The 12613-nt window shown below is 45.0% G+C and overlaps 1 protein-coding gene across 1 annotated transcript in view; it reads left to right on the top strand.

Annotated features, from left to right (window-relative positions):
- Positions 1-399: 399 nt before the first annotated feature.
- WNT8B (Wnt family member 8B) overlaps positions 400-12613 on the top strand; it is a 659832-nt gene continuing 647618 nt past the window's right edge. Inside the window, exon 1 of the mRNA XM_069610494.1 lies at positions 400-688. Coding sequence (XP_069466595.1) covers positions 621-688 — 68 coding nt within the window. The 5' untranslated portion in view covers positions 400-620. The remainder of the gene's footprint in view (positions 689-12613) is intronic.

Below are 12613 nucleotides of genomic sequence, written 5' to 3'. Positions count from 1 at the left end.
TTCTAACTTGCCACCGACCTAATCTGCTGCGAGGGGAGGGGGGGGGGCAAGATAGGCTGCCTCGAGTGGATATCCCGAACAATGCCCTGCGATTACAACTGGCACTGCCAAACTATGCCAGCCTAGCAGGCCTCGCCTGCCAGTACTCCCAACGCAGTTGAGTGAGACTCAAGAGTACACAACACGGTATCTCTGATTCTTGCTTTAAATGAGGCGAAAAAAAACGTCGCTGGTATCACGGAGGGAAGTATCCATGTCTTGTTTCCACAGGCCTTAGAACTCTCTCTCTCTCCCTCTCTCTCTCTCGCTTATACACGGCCCTTTGCTCAGTGCGTTTGTCTTCTAGGAGCCCGGGGAGCTCTTTTGATCAACCCAATCTCTCTCTGGCACTTGAGACCTGATTGGCTGAAGAGCTTAGAGGGAAAATCTTTAATTAAGTAGATAATCTGTGGCGAGGAAGTTCGCAGCCCTCTTTCGCTTCTCCGGCGGCGGCCCACATTGGATCGCTTACCCACCCCCGAAGACGTTGGGAGCTAGGCCGAGCCTAGCCGGAGGCACGGGTACAGGAACTGAGAAACTATCTGTTTACGCAGCGTCTTGGGGCCGTCTCGTTTGGGATTATGTGTCACAGGGGCCCCTGCGGCCTCGTGTTCCTTCTCTCTACCCTGTTCCAGCTCTGCCATGCCTGGTAAGTCACAGTGGGTTCCTCGCTTTCTCTAAAGGGTCGTTGCGTCCATGCCACGGCCTTATGGCAGCAGGCAACGCTATGTGGCACTCGGTGAATGAATGCCCACTTCCACTTTGCATGTGCATTTTCAGAGTGGTGAATTGGACCTTGTGTAGCTTACTTTCTGGCGCGAGGAAAAGTTTCTGGATCTTCCGACCTTTCCTAGAACTAAAAGTAACTGCGCAAGAATTGCGATGGGAATCGGCTTGTGGAGCAAGTCCCCGAAAACCGGCAGGTGCTGGTCTTCCGGTTGAGGGGCGTGTGGGCAGGAGAGCGCACCATCAAAGCCAGAATGACTGAGTGAATGAATGAGGAGGCGTGCGTCAGGCAGCGCTGCCAATAAAGAGCCGCTAGGCGCTCGCACACCCATGTGTGGACGTCGCACAGTGTAGATAGAACAAGCACATTCGCCATTTGCCAGGGAAGTCAGGGTGATTTGACATGGCGCAGACAAGGGGCCCATCCCCCAGAGGACAGTCGCAGATCAAACGACCGTTTCTTCAAATTAAGTTCATCTCTAATAATTGAGTGCGTCGTTTTGTTGAGAGCTGATGTCTTGCCCTATGGCTAATTTTGAATTCCACAGGCCGCAATCAGAAGTGTAATGTTTGTTTAATTGTGTTGGGGGTCGGTAAGGTGATAGATAAGCAGGCGCGCTTCTCGATCATTCGACGCCGCTATTGCACATTATGATCGATGTCCAGGCCTTATAGAAAGAGTACGTATGCGATTGCGGTGCGTTTTCAACGAAACCAAAGTAGATGTCCAGGGAAATATCTCGAAATCCTGTAATCGTGTGTTCCGCCTAACACACCTCAATGTCTCTATCTAATTTGGCGTGCTTTGTCTCTGAGTGAAATTCCTCTATTATGTGTGTTATTTTTTGCGAAATGTGATGTGGCACGACTCCAGAATATTATTTATTTTATGTGTTTATTTCTAACCCGCCATAGGCCACAGGCATTAGGGAGCACAGATAGACACAATGCTTAAATATCAATTACTAGTGATTTGTTTTGCGAGGTGCATTTGTATAAAACACTCGCATTTGTGACATCTTAAGATGTTGAGATTCTTGAGAGTGTTCCTAATAAAAGTGAATTGAAACAAACAAGCCCCCCCCCCCCCACATGTTGAATCAATTAACAGGAAATATGCAATGATAAGAGAATGGTGTATTGGAAATCAGGTGAGGCGGGTTTCGGTACTCGTTAAGTAGATTTCACTGAACATATATTTCACCGAAAATGGTAGGCGAAATGGTATATGTGTAATGCATAATAGGTGGGGTGTGGGGTCAGGGTATAAGTTATGGTAGGGAGGGGTGGGGCGGTGCAGTGGTCTCCCCTGCATTGCAAAAATAAAAAAGTATAACAAGTAATACGTCAATTTCGTTTTTTCGGTGAAATCCTCATTAGGAGAAAAATATTCGAAGACGTCACATACATCCTTCCTTGCCGGGTGGGCGCATTCCCGTGGATCACTAATTGGCTACACCTGGACGGAATGTACGAAGAAGTATTTTGCAATTCTTGGTGAATTATGGATCCAGCGTCTGTGTCACCTTAGTCCATGGGCCAGTAGGGTGGCGCAGTGGGTTAACGCGCGCGTTGCAGAAATCTGAGTGAAAACACAGAGGTGGCAGGTTCGTGGAACTTGCTGAGCTGTTCACACTGGCTCCTAAAATCTGTACAATGTGTGTAGGGCTGCTGTTGAGCGAGAGGGGCATTTCCAGGGGACCCCGAATTACCGACAGGACTTGTTCTGTCCATAAGCACACTACGGGTGGGATCGAATCAGAAGAAACGGGGAGCTATTCATTATGCCAGCCACATTGGGAATTTGGGAGAGACCTCTGTTGGGTTATTGGAGGTGGTAAGAAATAGCGGAGGAGCAGAGATACCCAGACGCGGGGATGAGGCGAATTCGACCTCACGAAGGCCCACGGGACAGACTAAGAACGTGCTCCGGGACAGACGCGAAATGGAGGGAGGGTTCGGAAAAACGAGCCTCTGCGGAATGCAGCTAACCCTGACAACAGTGCGCTGACATCTAAAGCGCCCCCTTTCACCCCACGCCCGCGCTTTGCATAATCTGCTTTGAAGGCGGCCGAGATGTGGCTCGGGGGAGCATCTCCGACGGCTTTGCTGCTGGGCTGGGCCCGCGGCGGCGCTCCCTGGGAGGCGGGGCCCCTCGGGAGGGCCCTTTGATGACTTACGGCTTTCAATGGGAGTCACATTCTGCGGGGTCCCCCTGGAGCGCTGGGGTTAAATCCGTCTCTGTCTTCCTCTGCTGCCCCGCTTTTTACAGGGAAAGGGGCGCCTCGGAAGGCGCACTCGAGAAAGCCCCAGTTTGATGGCTTTATAGTCAAACTGACGCATGCCCATTTTTTTTATTGTAATAAATAAATAAAAAAAAGTCGGAATATGCTTTTACGTTAGCCAACAAAAAAAGGTATTATTTATAAGAAAAGCCAAACAAAATGCCTTGCAGAAGTGTTCGGGAGTACAGCTGGCGAGTGAAGTCCTCGTTACTGACATGCTGCCAGCCTGCAATGCGCTAGATCGAACCCTCGGCACAGCCGACTCAGCCCATCCGCAAATGTGCGAATAAGCCTTGGTGCATTTCTGCAGCAGCGACATGTTTGCACGGGTGCACGCGGTATTATTATGATGGATGCCTGAAATGTCTATATAATAAGGGACCTACACCCTTTCAAATGGCCCTGACAATGGTGGTTAATTGGTGTGCAAATAATGTGGCCAGAGTGGGAACAGGTCGAATTCTGCTCTTTTATTCTGCGCGTCACGGCCACACTCTTCTCCAGGATTGCCAAGTGCCCCGGGCCGCACTGAAAGGTGCATCGGAGACCAGGTTGGTTCCCCAAATTCCATAGAAGCCGCCCCCCGTGAAATTTAGACCTTCGCGTGTGTTGCTGATTTTTCTCATCTTTTTTTTTTAATTTTGAGTTGTGTCAATCGCTTCGTCAATACATTTCGTTTACATTTTTAAGTTTTCGATTCCCACAATTGAACCGTGCATTTCGCTGTACTGTACACATCGTTCTCGTCCTGGGCGCCTGGGCTATTTCCCTGCACGTTCACTTAGCGCTTTCCACGAAGAAACACTTCTAAAGTTCCCCCAGATCTTAAGTGAACAACTTCATCCAAATCGGTTCTGCCTCTAGCGAGCGTAACAATATATGTTTACATCGTTTCGCTGTGACAGAGACATGTATGGGTGGCGGGGATCTCCGCCCCCGAACCTGCGACCAGAGAGAGGGTCACAGCTAAGGGGACTGTCGCCGGGGTCCCGTTGCTGCCGCCGTGCGTGTCTCGCGGGGATGCGCTGAGACTGTCATCAGCTCGGATGCTGCGGGACGGGACGGGACGCTCAGCGCAAAGCGCCGCTTACTGCGAGCTGCTGTGCACAGCCACCCAGCATCCACCAGCACTCCAGGCTATATATCTACCTACCTACTAATCTAGCTATCGATATCTGCCTATGTGAGCATATCTAGCGTATCGGTCTGTCTATCTACCTGTCTACCTGCCAATCTATAAATCCCTGTCTAGCTTTCTGTCTACCTAGCTATGGTTATCTACCTATCTATCTCTCTATCAGTGACGATCTATCTCTATGTCTACCTACATAGCTAGGTGGTTGGCTATATTCGGTATAGCTATCTAGGTATTGATTATCTATCCATCTCTATGTCCATCGAAATGTATCTATAGCTAGCTATAGTATATATAGTCATCTAGGTGGGTGACCAGATGTCCCAGTTTCGCTGGGACTGTTCAGGTGTTTGCACCTCCGTCCTGGGGTCCAGAGACTTTTTAAGTTTAAAAAACCCTGCCCCGGGATTTGGGGACATAATTTATCCATCAGTTTGGCCAAAAAATAGGATGGTATTTTTAAAACTTAAAATAGTCTCGGGAACCCTGGCCCCTCTCCTCACTCAATCAACATGACACGGGACAGGCCACCCACATAGAAGTAGGACTAGTTTCACAGCTAGAGCTGTAGTCCCACTTCTATGTCAGTGGCCTGTCCCGGTTTTTTATTTTCAAAATCTGGTCACTGTACACCTAGGTATCTCTGTCGTTCGTTTGCTCTATCTACCTAGCCAGCTAGATATCAATATGTCTGTTTTGGTCTATCAACATATATCTATCCACCCATCCGCCCCTCCCCCTACCTGCCGGTCCACCCCTTGCTCCCGCTCTACCTCTCTCTCTTTTTTGTGGTTGTCTGTGTGCCTGCCTATCTACCTTTCTTTCTGCTTCCACACTGTCCTCGTTGACTACCTATACATCTACCCAGGGCCCTTCACCCGTCTAACCGCCTTGCTGTGTCCATCTACATATACATAATATCAGTGTTAGATGTTTAAAACCCTAAAAGTTAATAGCCATTCCTGTCTGCCACATGCCCATTTTTCCTTCTTTTGTTGCCATATTAATTAGTCTCGGGAGGATAGCTCAGGGGCAACGTGCAGTCTTGGAAACAAGAAGACACAGAGAAACAAAGGTTCGATCTCCGGGTCCGCACTTAGAAACCTCTGGGTATTAAGCACGTTATAAATAACCTATCTTATCATATCACAACCATTTAAACGCTTTACAATTTCTTACATTTCGATGTGACCCTTTTTCATGTTTACTTTAGAGAAAGCATCCGGCTCAAAGAGTTTCACCCCAGGCTCACCAACTCCATCAGCCCCACTCGTGTCAAATCGGCCCAAGCCCAGCTGGGCCGTCAGTCCCCACAGACTGGCACACCTTATAAAGATGGACAACCGAACAGGGTTCAGGCAATGGCTTGAGGCAGTTAAACTGAGGGCGGATGAGTTACCAAGGACGTCTGCAGATAAATACTGTCAGACACCTTGACAGCAGCGAGAAGTAGAACTGAGATGGGTGGGGTATCTGAAAGGAGTGGGCAATTTTCCAATCCAGGCTCCATCTCTGGCTTATTCGTTAGCAATCCAGACAAGCTTGGTGCCCCTGCCCCCCTCCCCGTCCTCTCCCGCCCCACGCAGTTGAGCACAGCTCCGGAAAGTCCCCGTTAAAATCATTAGCTCAAAACAATATGCTCATACGCCAACCCACATGCCTAGGGGCCTTCGCCTAAGGAAAAACCAAATGCCATTGATTGTAAGTAAAAAAACAAGCCAACTAATACAGGGCAAGAGAAACGTCGTCATCACTCATGTAGAGGAGTGAGCCAAGAGATGCTTTGAGGAACAAAGCGTTGGCATGGCTACATCATAAAGTCGGGCACGAGTGCATACGGTTGCAGACCTGAAATTCGTTCTCAGGACCCAGACTCAAGACTTGAGTCCCCTCGGAAACAGAGACTGCATTGCCGTAGGCTGTAGAAAAAGCAATCTCCCTCGGTTTATAAGCATTTGTGAGAGTTTGACCAAGGTGTCATCAGACTCCAATGTGAAAATTGTGGTGGACGATGTTAATTGGCCAAACTCAGCTAAGGATGGGACAGTTCCTAAGAATGTAATATTTTTATTTTATTTTAACACCAATAGATAAGAGCCCATATGCATACCTAAGCAATATAAACAAAGCATATTGACAATAGAACCATGTAAACCTACTGGAAAAGCAATTCCTATAAAAAAAATGTGTGGTCACAAAGTGAGAGAAGACAGTTCTTTAAAAGCTGTGGATCCACTTACCAGGCAATGTAATTCCTTACATGTTTGGTAGTCCAGCCTCCCCAAAATCATGTTTCGTTCAACTTAAGCAACAAGCCCACTTTGCACCATGCATATTCCTTTGTTCCCCATGTCTTAAACTCTCACAGCTCTAGTCCTCACTGCGGATAATGTGCTAATGACGTAAGAGAAACAATGCCTATTTATTTTCCCTTTTTCTTTAGTTACAATGAATATGTGTTTGATTCCATGCTTCAATGCTGACTTTGTTTTACGATTCACCTGTATGTTTTTTTCGGAGCACTTTCTTATTGAGCAAATGTATCACGGTTCACTTCATAACAATCAAATAAAATAAAAGTAGCAATGCAATGTTGGAGCACGTGGTTTGGGGTGTGTAACTACTGCCATAATTAAAATAAATGTATACAAATCAGAAACAAAAAAAATAAAAAATTAACAAAAGATCATTCTGGACAGCTGAAATGTCCCTAGGGGGGAAAATAGAATTGGCAAAGGCAAAAATGTGGGTTTTTATGTGGGCATGGGGTCCACATTTTCCAGACACTGCTGTAATGGCACGGTATCTAGTCAATTCATCTAAACCCATTCCATCTAATACCATTCCATCGATTTTTTCCATCTAAAAGATGTCTATCTAATGCATGTTTTTGGGCGGTAAAGGGTTAATTTTTGTTCTGTTGTATTTTAAAGGGTAAACCCCCCCCCAAAAAAGAAAAATGAAATGTGTTAGATGGACATTTTTTAGAAGGAAACATTTCAATGGAATGGCATTAGATGCAATGGTTTTAGATGAAATGACCATAAACCAATGGCACTAACTGGCCATAACATGGCAACAGCTGGAAAATGGTGTTGGTACATGGGCATATTATGGCAGTGCCCCTTAAATGCATATATAATACATGTACAAGAGCCAAAACGGGTGGCATTGCCAATGCTTGTTATTAGCAGGAATTCATTACAAGGATACACATAAAGCTTATGAATAAACTGCTTGAAAGCAAATGTGGGTAAGGCAGTTTCATTACATCAGGTGCTTGTTTAACTGTTTTATGGATGCAATTAAACCACTACCTTTCAAAAGGTTGCTCAGAAAGCAGAGAGGTAGACGCTAAGAGACCCAAGGGGTGAGTTTTGGGTGAGAAGTAGAAGGTAGTGGATGGGAAAGCCCATTAGGACTAGCATGACGTTGGGAGGTCAACAGGTGAGTAAATACCCAAACAACATCCACAGACTGTGAGTCCCTTCTCACATCTCATCTTCAAATCACTGGATTTACTGGCAAACCTTCCAAGAGGCCCAAAGACTCCAATGTAACTTAAGGAAGATTTTATGACTTCATGAGGAGGATTTTGATCCTTCCAGTTATTACAATAGACCTCTATTGGGGGGATGCCTTGATCTTCCAAGGACACGCTTGCCACCTTCAAGAGACATTCATTACTCAATTAAAGCACACACTGTCTTATCACAAGTTGTTTGAAGCAGTTTTGGTTGATATAGAAACATCCTTCTGGCAAGGTAAGAAAGGTAACAAAAACCTAGGACGAGGCTGCAGAAAGCTAGCGTGCAAGTAAAGTACTGATTCAAAGTGCCCAGTTTTGATTCTCCATTCTGACCTCAAGCATATAAGATCCAAAATTCAGTTTCTCTAATTATACTGAACTAGTGTACTGAATATGAGGCCTGATTCAATTAGCTCAGTGTATTGATCATTTTTTAAATTTGAATTCACCTGCAATCACATTTCAGTCCATATTCTTTTAAACCCTCATTACACACTACTATATATTTCCTCCACAGGAATCACCCGTTTGGCAGTAATGGCCACCAGCCTCACACTTTTAAATACTTTGGATTATCAATTCAAGAAAGACCTGCATTTTCCTCAACCATCTCTTCTAAGGTCTTCATTAGTAAAAGTTTTTCATAAGCTTTCAAGGTGTTAACCGTCTTCTAATCCGAATGTTTAAATGCGCATTTAATTCACAAATATGTGCAATAAATTCCCAACGAGATAGCAAAAATCATTAGAACTCCATGAAAAGGGAGGCTCCTAGAGAGCCAATTGAAGTAGTAAACTGGGTCCGAAGGGACCATCCAGGTTAAGAATTCTCCTTGTGTAATGTAGCCACAGATTTTGTAATGTGGGAAATAATACCAGTGAGTTGTTCTCATAATTCGGGATAAATGTACAACATTCAGATCCCACAAGAGCCCAAACTACTTTTGAAGCCAGGGTAGTATCCAAGGTCATTGAGTTCTGCAGTAACGGCACATATCTACCTACTCATGAGTGGTCAATGAAGGGGAAATAGCGGTGCCATTTGTCACTTTTTTCCAGCATCAGGGAAAGTCACAGGATCTAACCACAGTTTTTCTTGATGCCTATTCCAGCCAATATATCTGGATAAGGAACATTCATATTGCCTGACCAACCCCTTTGTGAGTAATGTCCACAACAGTGTTTAGGAGCATTAAATCTAGAAACCAATCTGAAGTCACTGCAGATGCCACCCCGCCACCCCCCAAGTTAAAAGGGACCGGAGCCACAGTGAAACCGAGGCTAGGTTGTCTGGAAAATGGGCAAAGACCCAGCAGTCTAAAATATTTTGATTGCAGCCGTATTGCCAGGTAGTATGTAGGACATTATTCTTGCTTTCTATCCAAGGATGTGCATTACGGCCCCGTGATTCATGACAGATAGTACTGAATGTTTCAGCAGTTAGGACAAATATCATCGCTAGAAAATATGTGTGATTCCTTTAAAAACAGCCGAGTAGTAAATCACTTAAACTGAAAAGCTCTTGATGTTGAATGCCAGGTACAGATGAAAGTTGTATCTGCTTTCCCAAGTTCTCAAAAAGTTGGTATGCTGCATACAGAGCTAAAATCAAAAAAAGACACCAGTGCAAACAGAAAACAATAGTTGCCATCAGGATGTGCCTATGAATGAACAGCCTGGTCAGCAATGCTATGCATAGTCAGAGATGTCCGTACATGTGTATGAGGACCAGGACACCAATTACAAACAGGAAAAACCAAGTAGCACAAGAGTAGAAAGGGAGACAGAAGACTCATAAGCAAATTATATATTTGCATCTTCTCTGGATATTCATATCAATTTAAACTTGCTCTATGGTATCATAGTATTTTAACTATGGCCTTCAAAGAGTTCTGCATACGCTTCCTTTCAATATATCACTTGATTATTGCTCAGTATTTTGCATGAACGAAAATTATAGCATCCTTTAATGGCTGAATCAGGACCATGGAGAGCAGGGACAGATTGTGGTTGTTCACTTTCTGTGTTTGAATTAACACTCACGAGACTGCACTACTGACTGAAGCAGGTCTGCAGGGCATGCGTTGAAGCAACAGTATTATCCTGAACAGTTGTTTAATACAGGCTCCCGTAGTGCCCAGAACCAGATTTTGGTGTAGATGATCCAGCTGGCAACCCCTCCACCCCACGAGTATTGATCAAAGCATGCCCCTTTCACTTGATCGACGTTTGCATGGATATAAAAGGGTACTTGCCACTGTGGTTGTAACGCCAACTTCCTCTCATACACTCACAAGTAGACCCAGTCCCTTGGTTGAAGGGAATGGCAGGGTCCTGAAGTCAGCTCTGGCAGTGCTTTATTGACATGCAAATAGAGCTGGCAACCTTCACAAGAAGCTTACAGGAATTCTTAGTGGCATCATCTTGCAAATGCAAATCCAAATATTGTGCTGTTAAAGCAGGGGTTTGGGGGGGCATTCAAATAGGGCACCCAGCCAAAACATCAAGGGGGGGCTCTGACAACTCATGCTTTTTGGTGGGGTCAGTCTGTATATGCAGAAAAAACAAGGGTAGGGCTGTAGCCATTGAAGGACAATCTCTTTAAACATTTAAAGCAACCTATTTTTAATATCAATATTGCAGTGTTCAACTGCTCCACTAGATTGGAAATTATAGGCCCAATGAAAGTGCTGATAGATGTTCAGGGCTTTACAGTTATCTGTAACTACCCGCACAGTGAAGTATTTACCTTGCTCACTGTCAAACACTGCAGGAAGACCAAATCATGGTATGAATTTGGTGACAAGTCTTTTGGCAACAGTGATAGAAGCAGTCCTTCAGCACATGTAGGCCTCTACCCAACCTGAAAATATGTCTACTATCATCAAACAATATCTATATATATATATAAAACGCATAGGTATTTTGCTGTACTCAGCTGATGCAATTACTCAGTGTTAGGTTGCTCTCTGCTGTTTAAATTGTAAAGTGCACCTCTGCATGGAACAGCTATGATTTTAACAAACAGGATGAGCACGGTTCTACGCGTTCACCTCCGTTCGCGCTGAGCACATCTCCCGTCAGAAGGGGAAAAAAATTAAAACTATCCATACCCCGAGAACTTCCAGGGTGCAAATATCTTTCATGGCCCAGCTGGGGGCCAAAATGGGGTTTAACGTCCCGCAGCCCGAGCTGAGGCCCTTGCTTTGCTCGGGCCTACAATGATCAGGCTGGCAGGCCGTTAAATACCATGACTGCCCCCAGCGGAGGCATGAAAGCTACATTGTACTTTGTTTGCAGAGGAACTCAGTCTAACAGTCCTTGTTGTAACAAGGGAGTGTATTTCTGTAGCTCAATTTTTCGAATTTGGAGATTATTGCAACACAGACAAAAATTCCAACTCTCTTTGTGACGATGCATCTCAATAAATACTATCAGGGGATAAATAGATAGTGCGGCCCATTCTACACAACAAATCCAATCCTGATAAATGAACTGTAGTTGAAAGGCTCAATAAAAATGCATGATGCTCAGAAAGCAGATCCAAAGGCATGGTCATAGGTCGTGTAACTGGATGGGGTATTGGTCGACACCCGACACCTGCTGTATTCGCCACCTCAACTGAACAGGGGACATTTGGAAATTCGAAGGCTCTGAATGCTGAGTTTGATGCTCCAGTAGCCGCAAGACAAGGCTTGTTTTCCCCACTAATAGCATCATTAATGTAATGAGTAGAAAGATCAATCAGAATCAGTGGTGCAACAATGTACTGGCCCCTGCTATCCTGTTATGTGTGAAAAGTAGCTAGCAGGCAGTGGTGGATGTGGAAAGGACTGCTAAAAAGAAGGTGACGGGCATGTTGGTCATGCTGCCTTCTGAGCTGGTTGATTGGGGCAGTCAGACTTCCAATGCCCAAACTCTTTGTCATTATTGTTCTGATCATTATACACATTCGTCATTGTCTATCTTGTGCCCCTTCCTGTCCCGATTAACCCGAGGCTCCTCTTGCTCGGCCCGTCCTCTTCCTCTAAAACTAGCGCCTGCCTGGTGCCCTACTCTTCCTTGCAAGGGATGGAGCTGATGGATTTGTGACAACACCATTAATTTAGCATCTGTGGTTTCCTACTGTCTTTCTACCTTCTTTTGAAAATGCTGCACTGCTAATAACACTTCAGTCAAGTTCTTGCCTTTCCAGGCAATGAGATCTGCCTTGATTCCATCAGCTGTCTTGAGCTGCAGTCCCATTACAAATGCAAAAACCACGGCTTGCAGTGGAGCAATCACTGCACTGGGAATCCCCGAAAGCTAATCAAAACATTGTTTTAATCTCTCAAGAAAATCGGTGGTGTCTGCACTTGTTTTTTGCTTACACGCATTGATTTTGGTCCAGTCTGTTTTCTTGGGGCACATTTCTGCAAAAATCCCACGGAGTAGCTTGTTAATGAAATCTTTCAATTTTTCCATCAGGGGTTCTTGCAATGGCCAATAGCTTTTCTGCTTTAATGAAGTGACCATTTCAGGAGAAAGGCAGCTCTCAACACCTGAATCAGATGGAAACAGGTTGGATTGAAACAGTCAATGATAATCTGTAGCTCTTCTTAAAATAGAACCTTGTGTTAATGGATCTGAGGAAACTTTTGCATGCTATTAGATCGATCAATGGAGATTGATAGTGCATGCACAGTCACCTTTGCATTGCCTGCTGTAAGTAACTCCACTCAAGTAATCCCACTAAGTCAGTGCCTTGTCTGGGATGCCTAGGGGAAGCCCTTATTTATATATTTTTTTGGCAAGTTATAATCTGGATGATGAACCCTTGTATAACACCCCTCTCTTAGAATCCCCCTGACTCCACTGAGCCAAGAAGTAGATTTATATATCACACTTTTATAATAAATTA

Source organism: Ambystoma mexicanum, chromosome 8 (assembly GCF_040938575.1).
Source record: "Ambystoma mexicanum isolate Mex_15411 chromosome 8, UKY_AmexF1_1, whole genome shotgun sequence".
Classification (NCBI taxonomy): Eukaryota; Metazoa; Chordata; class Amphibia; order Caudata; family Ambystomatidae; genus Ambystoma; species Ambystoma mexicanum.
Note: the sequence above shows the minus strand (reverse complement) of the source record. Positions and strands in the feature narration are given on the sequence as shown.